The following is a 19,834-nucleotide window of genomic DNA, read 5'->3' as shown; positions in this document are numbered from 1 at the left end:
TTTTATTTAAATGAAAGTTGTATTGGTCATATTTAAGGAATTGTTAAAAATATATATTTAATTAAAATTAAAAAAAAATTGTTAGAAAAAAATGATGGTGGGGAAATTTTCCTACGGGAACTCGATCCCCGCGAAATCCTCATGGAGAAATTATTGGGGACGGGGAAAGGAATAGGGGGGCAGGGACGGAGATGTGGAGGGCTTCCCCATCCCTGCCCCACCCCGTGGACATCTTTAGACCCGGTCCATTTAGCCTGATTTTTTTTTCTCACCAACTTTCATCTCTATAAGAAATTAGTTTTTTTGCTTTCATTCATTTGTCCTTGCATACTTTAAGTTTGGTGCGCGATAAAAGTGAAAAGTTGAGTTGAGTTAGTAATATTATCTGGAGAATTAAGTTATCTAAAGAATTAAATTGTCCATATTTGTTGTATAGAGTTGAGTTGAGTTGGTAATTATTGTTTGTGTTTGGTATGCAAAGTTGAATCCAGTTTAGTTGGAAAGTTTGTGTTTGGGTGCAGGTTGAGATAGAGTATTTAATACAGTTTTTTAAACGAGATTGGTTCTCTTTTTCTTTTTTTCTTTTCTTTTCTTTTCTTTTTTTCCTCCTTAGTTGATTAATTTTCAATTATATACCTATTTTCTCAACCCTTTTATAACATAAATTGGAAAACTCTATTTTTTTTTTCAATTTTTAAAACATAACATATTCTTTTCAACATATTTATTTAAAAAAACTTTAAAAACTCTAATTCTTTTCAATTTATAAAACATCATCTTATATTGCAACTCAATTACTTATGAATTGGTATATATGTATGTAATTATTATAACGAAAACTAACATGTTATACATATAATCATTGAATAACTGAATAACTTAATAGTTTATGTTTATATAATATGCATTGTCTGTGTCGAATTGAAATTGTGCATAGAATAATTACCTTTCATTTCATAATGATGTTGAGAATGTGATAGTATATTCAGTTACATTCTTCTCAACATCACAAAAATAATATCAAATGACCGAACATGTGGCTGTTCCAAAAAAATAAATTGACAAAATATATGTTTTTAGGTTCGAATATTAGGTGGTCAATCTAGTGGTTCTGAATAAGTAGGCATGTGCAATGCCTGAAGGAACTCTAGTTTCAGAGGACCTATGAGCGGAGAACGGAGGCGGATCGTCCAAAGTCCATTGTGAAATAACACATACATTCACAGTTATACTAAACAGATTATGCATTAGATCATAAATTACAGCATGCTTTGAATTAAATACAAGGGATCAAGAAACAATACCTTTGAAGAACCTTTCTTCAAGTGTATCCCTCGATCAAACTCGAACGCAACAAGCAACTCGAACTCTCTCGAACAACAATGAGTATCAACTCGATTCTTGAACAGATCCGAACATAACCACTAGATTACCTTGGTATTCTCGGTGTGAGAATCCAGGAGTGGTGGGCTTTGGCTTATTTTGGTTGGAGGGAAGACTTAGAGTTTAGGAGGAAGACGATCGAGTTGAGAACAGCACTGTCGTGTAGACGAAAAAGTCTATCGCATAAACTATACTCGATTGTTTAGGCTCTCGTTTAGTAAACTCGATGCTATCGTGTAGTCACTCGATGGAAAATCTGATAACTCGTATTTCGTAGAATTATTAGAAAATCAATTTTTAATTTTATCCCACTTATCCATTAAACTGCATAACTACCCACTAAGAGTGGTTATGGAGAAAAGGAAATTTAATTATCAAATAATTAATAAATTATAAATAAATACAATAACCAACTTATCATATTATATTTATAACCTATAGTTTAATATTGCATCATATACAATATATAAACCATAGTTCTTTTTCTTTATTTTATGGCATTTAATATAAATCATATTTATATTAACTTTAATAACTATGAATCTAATTCATAGAAATCATATTTGAATCATATTCAAATACTAGTTCCTCCAATCAAACAATAATGTATCAAATACATTATGTCAATTATATCATATATAATTAAATTAATTTAGTTATATCATATATAATCAAATTCCCTCTTATTAATTTGAACATTTCAAATTAATCCAAAAACTTATTCTCAACTTGAATCCATTGAGCTACCAAGGGGACCTTATGGACCTATAGCTTGAAGCTCCAACGATGCATGAATAACTGACTAAACTCGTTAATCACATTATCCACTATCTGTTAATTATCAGGCACTCCACTAAAGACCGACAGTTACACTCTTCGCACTACAGATATATTTCTGTGTCCATTGGATATAACCAATCAACAGTACGATGACCCTTCACAAATCGCTCGTAAGTATAGTTGGGCCAAATTACCATTTTGTCCCTGTAGTTACATCTAACTCCTTAAATACCACTGATTCTTCTAATGAACAATAGATCATAGTCCTACTATGACTAAACCCCCCTTGGGCTAAGAGAGGGTGTGGTGTCACATTGTTTAAGCCCCGGGATCAGCCCTTAAGAGAGTAATTTATCTACTTACCCCTGCTTCGTGGAAGGAGTGAATTCCATCTTGTGTAGCTGAGTTCCCAACTCCCCAATCAGACGAATCCCCAAAATGGTAGACTTGTTGAGTTCACAACTCACCCAGGTCATTTGTAATTAGAGTTCCTTGAATTGGTATTAGAGTCAGATGTGTGGTGTCACATCGTTCAAGCTCTGGGATCAGCCTTTAAGGGAGCAATCTATCTACTTACCCCTACTTCGGTGAAGGAGTGAATTCCATTTTGTATAGCTGAGTTCTTAGCTCCCAGATCAGACGAATCCCCAAACTGGTAGGTTTGAATCGGCGATCAGGCCACTCGCACCCATGCAAGTCAAAGGATCGCCTTCAAAGGCAGGAGTTCACAACTCACTCAGGATTAAAGTCATGTTACCTATGGTCATCCTAGTGAAATGAAAGTCCCAATTATGAACGACGTTATATAACGAGACTAAACATTTTGTGGTCCGATCTTATACAAACTTATTTGTATAGAATATCCCTGCCCGCATGTCTAATACAAGAATGATCAGGATCAGATCATTTGTAGTACTTTACAACATTTGTATCACCTACAAAGCGGGTCATACTCATAATGTCACCGGGATAAGGTATCCCTTCTTATCCATATACTACAAACTATTTAGGTTATCACTTAAAACACGATCCACTTGTATATCTCCACAAACATGTTGAAGTTACAACGATAACCATAGATCTTAGTTTATTGGTTTGTGATTAATGCAACTAAAGTATCAAATATTTCATAGATTAAAGTGAATAAAATATCATATATTATAAATCACAAAATGTTTGTTCATACAAGTGTTTACAAACTATAGAACCCTACGAGATTTAGGACATCAACCCCAACAATCTTCCACTTGTCCTAAAGTTAGTGGGATGTACAAGATAATCAAATTACAAGTACACAAAACAATAAACTAGGGCACAAACGCCCAGTAGAAGATCAGACAAAACCTCAACCTCGCCATCAGCTACCATAGCTAGGATTTTAGTTAAACCCATATAGAGAAAAGGTTAGTTCGCAACCCTCCCACTACAACGAGTTCCCTCAATACTTGAGGTGGATTTAACCTACTAGATGAACCTGCATCAACAACTCATGTTGAGGTAGCAAGCTCTTCAACAATCTTGTTGAAGATTCAGTAGTTTCTTTGGAAAGATCATTCAACACGATTTTACTTCTAGGACTATGCTCCCTTATATGAACCTTCTCAAGAAAAGTTGTCGATACAAACACTTTATTTTCCTTAGGATCATAAAAATAACCCCCTCATATCCCTTTGGGGTAGCCTACAAATAGGCACAGCCTCGAACGTGGTTCTAGTTTCTTAGGATTAGCCTCAAGCACATGTGTTGGGCAACCCCAGATGCTGTCTCTTATACACATCTAGATGTGTATAAGACCTACAAATAGGCACAGCCTCGAACGTGGTTCTAGTTTCTTAGGATTAGCCTCAAGCACATGTGTTGGGCAACCCCAAATGCGAAAATTACATAAAATAGCTTTACGCTCATTCGACAACTCCAAAGGTGTTCTGGCAACACTCTTGGAGGGAACATGGTTCATGATGTAAGCTGCAATCTCTACTACAAAACCTCAAAACGAGTCAAATAAGGAAGTGTAACTCATCATTGACCGAACCATGTTCAACAGGGTTCGATTTCTCCTCTCTGATACACCATTCTGCTGAGGTGTACCAGGTGCTGAGAGTTGGAAAACTATTCCATATTCTATCATATAGTTCTGGAACTCAGAATCCAAAAAATCTCCACCTCGATCAGATCGAAGCGTTTTAATCATTTTATTTAATGCATTTTCAACTTCAGCTTTGAACTCTTTGAACTTTTCAAAGGATTCAAACTTATGTTGCATTAAATAAACGTACCCATACCTTAAATAATCATCAATAAAAGTGATGAAGTATTCATAGCCTCCCTTGGCTCGCACATTCATCGGACCATAAGGGTCTTAATGCACTAACTCTAGAGGCTTTTTGGCCCTATAACCTTTCTAGTAAAAGATCTTTTAGTCATTTTGTCTTCAAGGCATGACTCGCACACATGTAAAGAATTTTCTTCTAACTTGCTTTGAAGTCCATTATTCACCAACCTCTCAATCGTAATGAGATTGATGTGCTCTAAACGTAGGTGCCAAAGTTGGGCATTTTCTTTAGAGAAACTTTAAGTCGTTTTTTTTTAGTTACGGTAGTTTTAAACATCTCTATGTTATGGAGGGAATTGTTGCTAATAACCTTAGCACATACAAATTATTTTCCAATTGAGCCGAACATATATCAACACCATTTTTTATAATAAACACTTTATTAACAATAAAATTAAGTGTAACAGAAATTAGTTCCTCTTTAACTCAGAAACTACATATACATCATTCAAAATGATAAATCTATTATGTAAAGTCAACCAGAGACCTCTCACTACCACAAATGAGACGATGTGCCCGGTTTCAACTCGCATCGTCATCTCATCAGCACCAAGATGCCGTCAGGAACTAATTTCCTGAAATAAAGAACAAACATGGTTAGTGGCCCCAGAGTCAATAATCCAGGCAGAATCATCATTCTCCACTAAACAAGTCTTCAAAACTAGTAAATCATATTTACCTCGTTTGGCCTTATTCTTCTCAGCCAAATAACGTGGGCAGTTTCGCTTCTAGTGCCCATCCTGGTTGCAGTGGGAACATTTACCCTTGTTAACTCGCATTGGGTGCCTACCCCGTGGAGTAGTAGGTTGTGGGTTAGCAGGCGCCTTCCCCTACCCTTTTTCTTTTTCCACTTATTGATGTCGGAAGAAAAAGGTGCAGACTTAGTTCTAAAGGTCGAACCTTTGTGGAACTTTTTGAAAGATGAGGTAAAATTTACCTCACAAACCTTCTTTTCCTTGCTTTTCAACAAAGATTAGATGTTTGGGGATGATGCCCTAAAGTCTCATATCTTGTAGTTTGTAAACACAGTTTGTACGAACGCTTGTGATGTATAATATATGATATTTTCTTCACTACTTGACTTTGAACATTGGATGTTTTATTTACTTTACCACAAACCAATAAACTAAAATCCCTGGGTGTCATTATGTAACTTGAGCCTGTAGAATAATTACAAGTGTTGTGACTTACTACAGATGGTCTGATCCTGATCATTAATGTGGGGACATGCGAGTGAAGGCATTCTATACAAAGAGCTTTGTATAAGACCTGACCACGAAGTATTAAAGTCTCGTTATATAACGTCGGTCATGTGGATGACCATAGGTAACATGACCTCAATCCTGAGTGAGTTGGAAACTCCTGCCTTTGAAGGCGATCCTTTGACTTGCATGGGTGTAAGTGGCCTGATCGCCGATTCAAACCTACCAGTTTGGGGATTCATCTGATCTGGGAGCTAAGAACTCAGCTATACAAAATGGAATTCACTCCTTCCCCGAAGTAGGGGTAAATAGATAGATTGCTCCCTTAAAGGCTGATCCCAGAGCTTGAACGATGTGGCGCCACACATCTGACTCTAATACCAATTCAAGGAACTCTAATTACAAATGACCTATGAGCAGAAGCGGATCGTCCAAACTCCATTATGAAAAAACATATACATTCACAATCATACTAAACAGATTATGCATTAAATAATAAATTACAACATACTTTGAATTAAATACAAGGGATCAAGAAATAATACCTTTGAAGAACCTTTCTTCAAGTGTATCCCTCGATCAAACTCGAACGCAATGAGCAACTCGAACTCCCTCGAATAGCAACGAGTATCAACTCGATCCTCGAACAGATCCGGACACAACCATTAGATTACCTTGGTATTCTCGGTGTGAGAACCCAGGAGTGGTGGGCCCTAGCTTATTTTGGTTGGAGGGAAGAGTTAGAGTTTAGGAGGAAGACGATCAAGTTGAGAACAACACTATCGTGTAGACGACAAAGTCTATCACATAGACTATACTCGATCGTTTAGGCTCTCTGAAGCTATCTTCTAGTAAACTCGATGCTATCCTGTAGTCACTCGATAGAAAATCTGATAACTCGTGTTTGGTAAAATTATTAGAAAACCAATTTTTCATTTTATCCCACTTAGCCATTAAACCACATAACTACCCACTAAGGGTGGTTATGGAGAAAAAGAAATTTAATTATCAAATAATTAATAAATTATAAATAAATACAATAACCAACTTATCATATTATATTTATAACTTATAGTTTTAATATTGCATCATATACAATATATAAATCATAGTCCTTTTTCTTTATTTTAAGGCATTTAATATAAATCATATTTATATTAAATTTATGCTATGAACTAATTCATAGAAATCATATTTGAATCATATTCAAATACTAGGTCCTTCAATCAAAAAAATGTATTAAATACATTATGTCAATTATATTATATATAATTTAATTAATTTAATTATATCATATATAATCAAATTCCCTCTTATTAATTTGAACATTTCAAATTAACCCAAAAGTTAATTCTCAACTTGAATCCATTAAGTTACCAAAGGAACCTTATGGACGTGTAGCTTAAAGCTCCAATGGTACGTGAATAACTGACTAAAATCTTTAATCACATTATCCACCATCTGTTAACTGCCGGGCACTCCACTAAAGACTGACAACTGCAATCTTCGTACTATAGATATATTTCTGAGTCCATTGGATATAACCAATCAACAGTATGATGACCCTTCACAGAGCGCTCGTAAGTACAACCAGACCAAATTACTGTTTTGCCTCTGTAGTTACATCTAACTCCTTAAGTACCACTGATTCTTCTAATGAACAATAGATCATAGTCCTACTATGACTAAACCTATCTCAGGCCAAGAGAGGGTGTGCCACATTGTTTAAGCCCCGGGATCAGCCCTTAAGGGAACAATTTATCTACTTACCCCTACTTCAAGGAATGATTGAATTTCATCTTGTGTAGCTGAGTTCCCAGCTCCCCAATCAGACGAATCCCTAAAAAAGGCTTGTTGAGTCGGTGATCTGGCCACTCTCACTCATGCAAATCAAAGGACCACCCTCATAGGCAGGAGTTCACAACTCACTCAGGATTAAGGTCATGTTACCTATGGTCATCCTAGTGAAATGAAAGTCTCAATTATAAACGACATTATATAATGAGACTAAACATTTCGATCTGGTCTTATACAAACTCCTTTGTATAGAATATCCCCACTCGCATGTCTAATATACGAATGATTAGGATCAGATCATTTGTAGCACTTTACAACATTTGTAACACCTACAAAGCGGGATATACTTGTAGTGTCATGAGGATAAGGTATCCCTCCTTATTCATATACTACAGACCATTTAGGTTATCACTTAAAACACGATCCACTTGTATGTCTCGACATACATATTTAAATTACAACGATAATCATGGATCTTAGTTTATTAGTTTGTGGTTAATGCAGGACTGGGCAGTTGTCCTGTCCTTCCCAAATACATTTGGTAGTTCATCATAATAGGGGAATGGCTTATTCCACAGTCCCTTCACATTGGGATGACTCTACATTGGTACATAGAAACAATATTAGAATTTATACGAAAATAGGTGTGGTGTACATTATTCTTTTTCCTTTTTTAACTTACTCGAACGCAAATATCAAATATCTCCCTGTCCACCTGAATGCACTTGAACTTCTTGTTCTATCTGAACCCTGATTGATTTAACATCCATGTTATTGTGGAGTATTGTTTCTTCAAACTTCTAATCTTGCATTCAATTGGGTTCTAGTTTAGACCACACCCGGGCAACTTCTCCTCCATCATTCACTCTAAGTGTTGTAGATATTCTAGCCGAAAGGTCCCATTGTTGGACTTCCAACCGAACTCCACTAAAGAGACTAGGGCATTCACTAAGCCAATGTCCTCAGCTTTTCATCCATGTATGTTTTGATCTTCTTCCATCACCTGCCATTCTGATGCACGCATGTATACGTGGTAAAGACATTATTCAAAATTAAATAGCTTCGTGCCATATTAAAAAAAAAAAAAAACCATGAAGTCAATAGTCAAATTAAACATGTTCACGACGTAAATGAAACATGAGAATATTGTTCAACAAGTAAGTAAGATGTTCAAGTATGTATTTTTTTTTCAAAAACACAATCATGATCGTTGCCACTGGAAAATATTTTGATAGTCATCATCTCTAAATTGGGTCCATTCGTCTAATGTCTCAATGAATTCAATATTCTCCCCCTCCGTAATGGCAGATGCAAAATTCTTATCCAACAACTTGTCAAATAAAGCACTTATCCTCATCTTCCTTGTCATTAGGTTGTGAATCAGGCAACACGCAGTTATAGTTCGAAATTGGACTTGTACCTGGTAGAAGGATTTACCCCTAAGAATTGCCCATCACCACTTCAATAGTCTGAATGCATGCTCGATAACATTTCTTGCCGATGAATGCTTCATGTTGAAAAATTCTCTCAGTGTTGTCGGTGTGTTACCTGCGCCACGCCAGTCCGAGAGATGGCAGTGTTCCCTCTATACAGATCTAAAAATCCTTCAGCATCAGGGTAGTCAATGTTACATAGGTCGTAATATCCTATACAAGTTTGGATTATAATACATGTCTATTAATACAATAACTCAATCTTGATTATGTACATGATTGATTTTTATACCCTTTGGAACCCTCAGTCCATGTGGTCACGTAACTACATCCCTCAGGACCGAGAATTGACGGCCGAGCTTTCTCATCATGGCATAACAAAGATGAACTTTCCATTCTAGTCACAAACTACAAGAACATTTGTGGCGATTTTTCCCTTCCTCGTCCTATATCATGATCGATCCACGACCCTGACATTCATTTGTTATGATTGCAAATAGCTCTTGAACAGTCTCTATCTTACTAGGGTAGGAGGGGAAGTATGCAGATCCTAAAAGGATAAATTGTACTTGGAATTAATGAACTTAGGTTTACTTACAAAATGACAAATCTTGACAAAAGAATACATTACTCATGTCCTACTATCTCGAGCCAAGTATACATTACAATCATCCCACAAATGAAGCCTATTACAACTGCAATAGTTGTACTACATTTTTCGTTTATTAACTGGTCCACTAGGGACAACTATAACTAGTCCAACATTTGTTGTACTGTAAAACCTATATGCATGCTCTTCATCAAATGTTTCATAAAACTTATGTAATACCCCCTTGTACTCACTGACTTAACTATGACATTCGTGCCAGGATAGGTAGATCCTTGGGCTACAACTAATGAGTACCATATAGAATTTTTGTTTTCCGATCTACCTATATTTACAAAATGAGGGTAGTCAATACTAGTGACACACGTTGAGGTGAGGGGTTTTTTGGGGCAATAGAATTCAAGGGTTCTCATGGTTATGGTTTAAGGGGTTGTTTGAAACCCTTTACTACCTATGAAAAGTTAAATTGTGCGACTAGATATTCTAGTTGACATCAATGGATTTTTTTTAAAGATTTATTATTATAGTTGTGAACATATTAGCCTACAACTTAAGCATAATCTAAATTTCAAAATGCTAGTTTTGGGACTTACCTAATAACATTAGCTAGAAAGAATGCAAACAACTCTGTGTAATTAATAAAATAAATATCATCTAAAAATGTCATATAAAGAGTTTGGAAAAAAATACTACTTTCATATTATAAAACAATTTAGACAATGTGGTTTTAATCAAAATTTGAGGATTAAAATTTTAAAAAAGAGTTATAAAGTGAAAAAAATGTATATGCAAATTTAGAACTAGCCAAAATGAAAAAAGTTATAGAGTGAAAAAATATATATATATGAAAATTTAGAACTAGCCAAAATGAATTCTAAAAAGATAACTCTTTTTATCTCACATAAAAAAATATATATATATATATATATATATACTATGGATAATTGAGCAAAAATGCCAAAGGCACTATTATCTAGAGCATGTGGAATCATCTTTAAAGCTTTAATCTACAAGGTGGTGACATAGTAAAAAATAATTATTGAAATTTTGCTTCTTGTTAAAAGCAATTTTAGGACTTGTTAAAAGGAATTTTAAGAATTTTTTTTTCATTTTATTCCTATGCTTATGATGTTGAAAAGGTACTAATTTTCGTTCCTATACTTATTTCTATAGTTATGATGTTGAAAAGGTACTGACTTTCGTTCCTATGCTTATACTTTCTTCATCATGAAATTTATGTCATATTAGAGCTATTTTTTGTACAAATAAAAACATATATTTTTTATTCTATATCCATTTGCAATTTCTTTAAATTTTGCGAAAAATTGTAAGAAAAAAATAAAATAAAATAAAAATTGAAACAATTTAAAATTATAAATTGAAATTTATAAATTGAAAATTAGGAAATAAATTCTTTTTTTATTTTTTGCATCTTCAGCTTTTTTTTATAAAGATTAGTTTAACGTATTTACAACTATTATTTATATAAATAAAAACATATATTTTTTTTTAATTCTATACCTATTTGCAATTTTCTTTTTAATTCTATAGAAAATTGTAAGACAAAATAAACTGAAATAAAAATTGAACCAATTTAAAATTATAAATAGAATTATAAATTGAAAATTAAAATGAACCTCAAACTATTTATAACAAATCAAAATTCAGAAAGAAAAAAAGCCCCCAACAATATCAATATACAAGTGAAAAAAATAAAAACCACAATACATTGCAAATGTTCACCAAGTCAAGCAACAAACAGTAGATTATAACAAAGATTACTCCGAACGTAAAACTTACAAACCTCAAACTAGTTACGAAAGGTATGTTTGATTAGTTTGGGCCCTACACGAAAGAAAAAAAATATATAGTTAGATCAGAGGGTAGGTCAATATGACCGAAATAAAAATAAAATATACTAGAACATACCTTTTGATAATGTTCAGAGTGAATGGAGGTTGAGACAATCCACACGTAGGGGGACAGAAAACATAAAAACATGAAATATTAATGGCATATCTTACTTGGAATATAAAGAAGGAAGGAAACATGCCTTGTATAGGGTAACCATTCATTTGTTAGCTATCTTATATGAATGGAATAAGGTTGAAGTCAAAGATAGAAGAAGGAAACAAAATATATTGTAACAGCCAAACCACAGATATGAGAATGTAAAACGAGTTAAGAAAAAGTTAAAAAAAAAAATGTTAGAGTAGGCATGTACCAACACACAAAGGAGGCTGTGAAAAAGTTTAAAAAAATATGATGATGAATTCGGGTATAAATAGAAGTTACAATAAGGTTAGTGAGGTGCACCTAAATCCAATAAGTTCAAACAGCGACGTCATTAAACCCATAATAAAGAGAGTCAACTCAAACATAAATAAAGTAAGTAATGGTTTGGATGGTTGACTATAAAATAAATCTGCTGAAAATTGACAAAAATACAACATAATATCTCACACATAAATGGACAAAAGAATAAAGATCAGAGGCCTTAGGATTTGGTATAGCTCTTTCATTGGAACAAATTCAACTCCAAACAAACAAAATAAAAAGTTGCAAAACTTGTAAAATTGAAGTTCAATTTAAATGTACGAAAATTGAATTTAGTTGAATACTGAAACATTTTCAATGGAACAAAAAAAAAATCCATTAATCCGATGAAAAACACCAAACAACTACGTATGGAGAAAGAAATTAAAAAACAGTCCACAAAACATAAGAAAAAACAGTGATGCGAATTCTTTGAATTTAATTATCAAAATGAAATAAAATCAAATCAGAAATCATACTGAAAAATTAGAGTGCAGAATTTTGGAACAAATCATCATCGGCCTAAGAGAAAATAAGATAGAAAACAGACATATTGTTGGATGGATTGGACCCCCAGCTCCAATAATATGGTTAGTATCCCTACTAAGAATTTACTCGTCGTCCAATTTTGATAGAAAAGCAGGGAAAAAAAGGCAAGGGAAAGGCACATAGTTTATTATTGAAGTGGCAAGAGGAAATATGGAAGAAAAAAAATAGGGAAGACAAAGACAAAACAGAACAAATATCAACATGGGAAGAAATATCACTCTTCTATATTTTCACATTTATTTAAAATTATGAATGTGTCACATTTATTGTTACCTTTACTTTTACCGTTACTTTTAGGAGTCATTTGTATTGTGGAAATCTGAGTAGATATAATGATTATCGCATTTGTTTTGCAGTAATATAAGATCCCATATGAAAGGCATCCCAGGAGTTTTTGGATGCCCTCCGACACATGGGTTTTCTAGATTCTCGTGTTGAGGGCATCCACTTTTTAAATTTTTTAACCATTTTTTTCATATATATAAATATCACTCTTCTTTATTTTCATTTTATAATTAAAATAAATAATGTGAACTATGTATTTTACTCTCGTTGATTATATTGTAATTGTTTTTCTAGAAAGATATTTAAATTCAAATTCAAATTAATATTTATTGTATAAAAAAATCTTAAATTAATATATATTATTTTGTTAAGAAAAATAACAAATAAAACAATAAAACTTATTAATTTAAAAAGTTCAAATTAATAAAACAAATATGTTATATGAGTTCAAATTATATTAAATTAATTATAAGTTAATAAATAGTCGTATTTTTGGAACATTATGTAAATTAAGATATTCCCGAGTAGAAACCCTATGAAACAAACACATTTATCCAAGTATTCTCATATCTTCAAAAAAAAAAAACGTACAAAACAAGTATGGCTATTTAAAGATGTCAGACATCTGTAATTTCGAACCTCTATTATTCTAGACATCTAAAGATTCTGGTTATCTATATTCTCAAAAAACAAACGACCCCTTAAGGTTAAACGATAACGATAATGGTAAGAGTAAAACTAAAGATAAAGGTAAATGTAACTATAAATGTGAAAAATTCACAATTCTCATTAGGTAACAGTAACAATAATGATAATGTGGACATTATTAACATAATTTTCAGACGTAATTGGATTTGAACACCCTCCACTTGTCAAGTAGTGTACGTTTTTTTATTACATATTTAGAAGTAAGCCTTAGATATCAATACATGTACATAATACAAGTAAACAAACACTAAATGTAAATCAAATGAGACCAACTTTTTAAATTACTATTGATTTATTCTCTGGACATAAACGTGATATTAGATATATGTTATAGTTAAAAAAAAATGTACAGAAACTATTCACACCACAAACTTCTCAATCCAAAGCTATAACTATATGTCAAGAATTTTATATAACGTTGTTTTGAAATAAATGAAATAGAAAAGACAAGAAAAACACTTAAAAAGCATTGTATTTCACAAGTATAGACTGAACTAAATGGCTTAAAAGTATTTATACTAAAATGGATAAAAGCCAAAAGATTAAAATAGATGTTTTAACATTACATAAATATGATTTAAACATTAAAATGCATTACATTCATTAAATGAGATATAATTTAATTCAACTTTTATATTATTTTTGAGTTTAAGGGTCAATCCAGATACATTCAGAAGTCTGAATATTTTTCATTACCACATATAGAGATTTAAACTTCTAATAAATGCCAAATATCAAGCAATTTTTTACGATATCATTTTTATGTTTTAATTAAAAGAAAATTATACCTTTTGTCTTTCTTTCTTTCTTTCTTTCTTTCTTTTTTTTTTTTTTTTTTTGAGTAAATGCAATTAATTGAGTTTTTTTTGGTCAAAATTATGTTTTAATTAAAAGAAAATGCAATTAATTGCTTAGAATGCATGCTTTTCTCATGCCAATTCCAATATTCATACATCCCAAAAATTAAAATAATTTGATTCTACAAATGCTTACTCCATGATTTGTTCATTGTATGAAAAAAAGAAAAATGTCAAAATCCTTTAAGAAATTAAGTAAAAAATTGTGAGATCACGATTATTCTCTCAAAAAAAGTTTAGCTCAACTGACATCAATATGTGTTGAGGATATGATATGTCGACTAGCCAAAACCTGGTCTAAAATGAATGAATAGGCAGATGAAGTTGAAGGGTAAGGTGATTTGCACTTCTCAATTCAAGTGTTTTTACAACTGAAGAATGACTTTTTGCCATCCTCTCTAGCACCTCAAAAAAGAATATATAGCCTCCTTTATTGTTGCCTCTTCAATGGAAGCCGATTCCATCTAAATACTAGTCAAAGAAACCGACACTTCGAGCAAAGTCGACAAATCGTTAGAGTCTTCAATGTTAAAATATGGAAGCAAGATATAAAAGGAAATAGCTCTGCGCTTGAGAGAGGGTAATAAATAGGTTGTCCCAAGTAGAAGCGAAACAAAGAAGCAGAATAGCTATGTAATTCATTTGGAAAACAAAGGAGGAATATAAATTAACCATAAGAAAAGAGATTCAATCATAAGATATACTCATTCCATGGCCACCTTCAGTAGCTCCTCCCAAGTGGTTAACTTCTCCCTGGGTTTGTTCTTCAGACTCCCAAGCCTTTTTTCTACAGAGTCTATTTTTTCCCAAGCACTGAATGGTACAACTTTTACATTTTGATCGTCCAATGCACGTACTAGACCTTCTCTCCCGGGCTTCGCTGAGCTAGAAAAGGAGAACCCTGATGCTCTTTTATCAAGGTCTTCACATATGCTTGCAACCTGATAAATCAATAATGACTAACAGAGGTTAAAAATTAAAAAATAAAAATGTTTGTATATATGCAGGTTCAGGTGCTCAAACTCAAATGAGATGATTTCATCTTTCATGTTAAAATATGTGTGGTTAGCTGGATCAAGGACATGAAGGCAATATAGATTTATAAAAAAACATCATGTTATCTTAAAACAATAACCAGATTCTGGTAGAAATAATGGGTTGGGCAAAGAGAGTTATCTAGAAAACTATTTGTTTTCCATTTTTCTCATCAAATTTCCTTAATTTATTTCTTGTCATTCGATTTTGCTTGATCATCCCACATCTAGTCCATTTCTTTGCTTTTATCATAATAAGCTGCTCAAAAGAATACTGAAGAAGCCAAACCAGTGGCCAAACAATTTGAATACTCACGGTTTCTTCAGCACAGTAGAGATTTGTTGCAATAATTCCAGTTGGTCCTCTCTTCAACCATCCACATACATATAATCCTTCCTCAAGTTGGATGGCATCTCCAGAAGTATTCCTTACAACTCGACCTCTAACGTTAGGTACAATTCCTGAAAATGGAACTATCAGCAAAGGAAAACACTAGAGAAGAAGTTTTTCCATGGCAGCTTGAAGGCACAAATGAATAGAGACACGACTCACGAGAAGAGTTTCTCAGATACATTCAATCCATGGTTTCGTATGAGTATTCTCGAATACTTAGTAAAGGTGAATAGACTGACACTGGCATAATCTCTAAGTAAGAAAATAAAACTAAGAATTGAATAATGTAGAGAGAGATCTCGAGGAAATCTTAATCTCATACCTTTCTGATGATCAAAGGGCAAACCATCAATTGGAACTGATTTGTAACCTATGCTCTTTAGCACCATCCTATAAAAAATTGAATTAGATTATCAAACAAGCAATTGAATCTACATGAGCTCATTTTCACAGAAAAGAAAGTACTCTCTGCTATAACAAAAAGAAATGTAAATTAGTATTCATCATCGATTCAGCTAATAGGGCATATCTTTATGATTTTATCATCCAATAAAATTAAAATCAAAACTAGAAAATATTTTCTGATTAGACTCATGCGCCATCCTAACAAATATTCTGATGTATAATTTGTTACCAAATAAAAAATAGAAAAATAAAACAAAAAATGTAACTTATGAAGGAATTACTGGCAGTCAAGGTCTTCAAACTCCCTAGTACCTCTAGCTATCTGCTTTCCAGGGCTAGAACCTACAGAATAAAAGCAAATAGTAACACAAGGACATACTAGGATGGGATAGGATGCATGTCATTCTGAAGGAATGCAAGTAATTTTCATTGATAAGAGACAATGAAGGAAAATGAACAAAAATAAATTGGATTGCTAATCCATAACACCGTCGTTGATGAGATTAGTACAAATCTTTAGAAATGAGTTTTTCAGTATTCATCCTACCTACATAAGTGGAATGCATCTGTTTAGGACACATAAAAATAGGACATAGATAGTTACCTTCAAGAACTGTCTTCTCAAATCGAACACCAGCAACTTGGTCTTTCTTGTCTTCTGAACTCAGAAACTTCTCGGGTTTGCGGAAGAAAACAAAATGCAGTTCACGTAGACCTGTGCCAGAATGGGGAGGTCCAGAAGCAGCAGCCTTAGCAAGCAACTCATAAACTCTCCTCTGTATTCGACTGTTTTTCACCTCTTCCTTTTCAAACGAAAGTATTAAGACAAGGATGTATTGATAAGACAACAGAATGTCCATTTGAATGTGATTGGGGAAAATCTTAAATTTCAGGATCACACTTCAGCTATGAGACCTATTCCCTAGTCAACTGCATGACCTTAAGAGAGAAGGAACTAAGAAACTATTTACATTCTTTCTTAAACAGTCACAAGAGCTTCTCATCAGTTAATGTAGAGATAACGTTAGTAGAATTATACCTCATCTGTTGGGCTCTTGAGAAGATCAGCTTCCTGTATGTGTATGTGCAAGTCCTTAATACCTGCAACCATGAAATTAAACAACTGGTGACATCATTGGTTATGTGGTTTGAGCACAAAATGCAAATGCAAAAATCAGAAGGCAAAACAATCAAGAACAAAAGTATCCATATTAACCTGATAGACTACTCTCACAGTCCTTTCGTTTGTATGACTTTTCTTTTTACAAGATAATAATAGTACATGCCCAAACACATGAAGAAAGTAGAAAGTAGTGACCACAACATTAGATACGAATAAGTAATAACACAGACAAGGGTTAAACTTAATAAAATAAAAAAATAGTTTCCCACTTAGAACCCATTCTCAATGACAAGGGATGAGTATTTCTAAGAAACCATTGAAATCTATTTTTAAAGAGGTTAAGGATTGAGGAATACCAAGAACTTCACGTAGCTCTTTAGCAGTACAAGCTGCTTGAACTGGTCCACGTCTTCCAACCAAAAAGACTTTCCTATATGAGCAATAATTAAAATAAGAAGAAGACAATAGCATTAATCTTAATGCTATAATGAACTCAAAAATAAAAAAACCTTATAGAGCTCTCCTGCAAAGCCTCCAATGCATGACTAGCAATATCTGTAGTTGCCAATTCTGATGTTGGCCGTAAAAGGATGCGTGCAACATCTAGAGCTACATTTCCCTGGACGTAATAGAAATATTTCAATCATTGTTTGACCTATCTTAAAAGCTTCTTGTTTCTTCCTACATAATGGGAATTTATTAGAAAGTAAAGGCCTGAAATGCTTGACAAAATCTTTTATTGATGTAAATTTAGAACAGAATGGCCTGAAGTTACCTGGCCAAGGATTACAGCTGTATCAGCGGCCTTTAAGTCAGGATTTAGGTTTCTGCAATCTGGGTGCCCATTGTACCACCAAACAAATTCTCTGGCTGAGTGTATGCCAGACAAATCCTATGAAAGGATATGACATCCAAAGTCAATGTGTTAAACTGATAGACTAATGAATTAGTAGATGCGGTTCTGTCGACGATTCAGAAAACATAATTAAAAAAACATTCACTGTGATTGCAAAATTATCAACTTGGCAGTATGAACAAGCAGAAGCAATCCACCAGGAGGCAGTAAACTGGAAGTGTAAAACCTACAGTTTGAACTAAACTTACTTCTCCAGGAATCTTGAGAGTTCTATCACTTTCGGCTCCATATGCTAGCACAACCTAAATAAGTAACCACGACCAATGAGAAAATAAGAAATAAGCTTTTGGCAGCAAGACACATGTTGTGTCTAAAGCCAATAACTAACCGCGTGATACAGCTCGCGGAGATCCAACAATGAAATGGAAGATCCAAGCTTGATATTACCAAAGAATGAACACCTTTGATGCTGTGCAACCCGCGCAAATTGATTAACCACAATCTGTTGCAAGATTTGAATAAACTAAGCTCAAGTAGGAGAAATATTTTTGCAGTTCTTGTAAAACATTACTTCAACTTCTTTTTCAGAACAAGTAAAAGGAACGTCATTAAGACCATTCGCTTTACACATTTCCTAAAACTTTTTATTACAAATGTCCATATCTAGGTGAACAATATGCTTACAGTGCCACCAACTGTCATACATGCAAGCTCAAATATGCATGAGATTGATATCTACCAGTTCCAAGCGAAGTTACAATCTACGTCATAAATCAAAACAGAACAAGGAGAACGTGTAGAAATAATTCTGAAAGCTAAAATGGCATTCTTTTTCTTCAATCGATCAATATCTTCTAAATCAATTCAACAATATCTTCACTAGCAAATACAACTTATGCTACAATATCAAAATCAACAAAGCAGATAGAAGAAATAATATACAAGCTTCTAACCTTTGTTTCAGGGTGATCGGGTGCCACACCAGAGCGCACTAAACCAAAAGGGGTTGGCAAACGATCAATTATATCAACTTGAGCATTGGGAAGCGCCTTCAACAACTATTGGTGCAATTCACAAATCAATATGATCAATTTTCCAGATGTACCAATTTTCTCGATTCTTTTGTATTAATCGAAATAAATTAAACTCATGCTATTCAAATCAATGCCAATGTGTTGATATACTCCACAACATAGAAAACAAAAAGAAAACTCGCCTTCTCAGCAGTGTAAAAACCAGCAGGTCCACTCCCAACAACGCAAATATGAGTAGGATGAGAAGCAAAAGTTGAAAAGCCTCTACATAAGAATGCCCTAGCTCTGAATAATGCCATTTGCAGTATCAATAAACTTAAAGCTCAAAAACGATACGAACAATCTTAGATTGCATTTCGCTGCACGGAAACGAAATTGATTGAATTAGAAGGTCGATAACTTAAAATCAAGAGATTCAATTCCACAGGTTTGTATTGGTTCCTTAAAGATTGACACCCATTTGCATTAAGGATTGGATATAAATTGATACTACGACAAGTTTCCATGTACTGTTTCACTTCTTTTCATCCATTAGAAAAGAAAAGAGAAGAAGAACTAAACTACTACGTCCTTCCAGAGAAGAATGTGAGAGACAGGACAAGATCGATAACACGGAGAAGAACAGAGCCAGAGCAGAAATGAAATTTCCAGTTTCTTTCGTTTCCTGTAGACTTATTATTATATTTTCTTTTTATTACCAGAGATGGAGGATGGGTTTTCTTCTTTTTTTTTTTTTTTT

General features: G+C 33.5%; 1 protein-coding gene across 2 annotated transcripts; it reads right to left on the bottom strand.

Annotated features, from left to right (window-relative positions):
- Positions 1-14,547: 14,547 nt before the first annotated feature.
- Positions 14,548-19,776, bottom strand: LOC120092438 (NADPH:adrenodoxin oxidoreductase, mitochondrial). Of its 2 annotated transcripts, XM_039050527.1 has the most exons (14): positions 19,657-19,774; positions 19,278-19,454; positions 19,015-19,119; positions 18,450-18,563; positions 18,310-18,363; positions 17,981-18,097; positions 17,715-17,824; positions 17,562-17,635; positions 17,122-17,183; positions 16,687-16,885; positions 16,364-16,424; positions 16,000-16,067; positions 15,600-15,745; positions 14,548-15,190 (listed from the first exon to the last, which is right to left on the bottom strand). In XM_039050527.1, the coding sequence occupies exons 2-14, from the start codon at positions 19,392-19,394 to the stop codon at positions 14,954-14,956; spliced, it is 1,464 nt and encodes a 487-aa protein (XP_038906455.1). In that variant the 5' UTR covers positions 19,395-19,454; positions 19,657-19,774; the 3' UTR covers positions 14,548-14,953. The 2 variants fall into 2 exon arrangements, with proteins under 2 accessions (XP_038906455.1, XP_038906454.1); XM_039050526.1 differs by having other exon boundaries at positions 19,278-19,776.
- Positions 19,777-19,834: the final 58 nt, after the last annotated feature.

The sequence above is a fragment of the Benincasa hispida genome, chromosome 12, assembly GCF_009727055.1.
Source record: "Benincasa hispida cultivar B227 chromosome 12, ASM972705v1, whole genome shotgun sequence".
Taxonomy (NCBI): domain Eukaryota; kingdom Viridiplantae; phylum Streptophyta; class Magnoliopsida; order Cucurbitales; family Cucurbitaceae; genus Benincasa; species Benincasa hispida.
Note: the sequence above shows the minus strand (reverse complement) of the source record. Positions and strands in the feature narration are given on the sequence as shown.

What these genes read in the sequence shown, in the direction of transcription:
- LOC120092438 (XM_039050526.1), bottom strand. Translation starts at nt 19,394, where the DNA reads ATGGCATTATTCAGAGCTAGGGCATTCTTATGTAGAGGCTTTTCAACT. An exon ending in CTCTCAAGATTCCTGGAGAA is followed by an intron (nt 18,098 to 18,309) that starts GTAAGTTTAGTT and finishes ATCCTTTCATAG; the next exon opens with GATTTGTCTGGCATACACTC. An exon ending in TCTACTGTGCTGAAGAAACC is followed by an intron (nt 15,191 to 15,599) that starts GTGAGTATTCAA and finishes TTGATTTATCAG; the next exon opens with GTTGCAAGCATATGTGAAGA.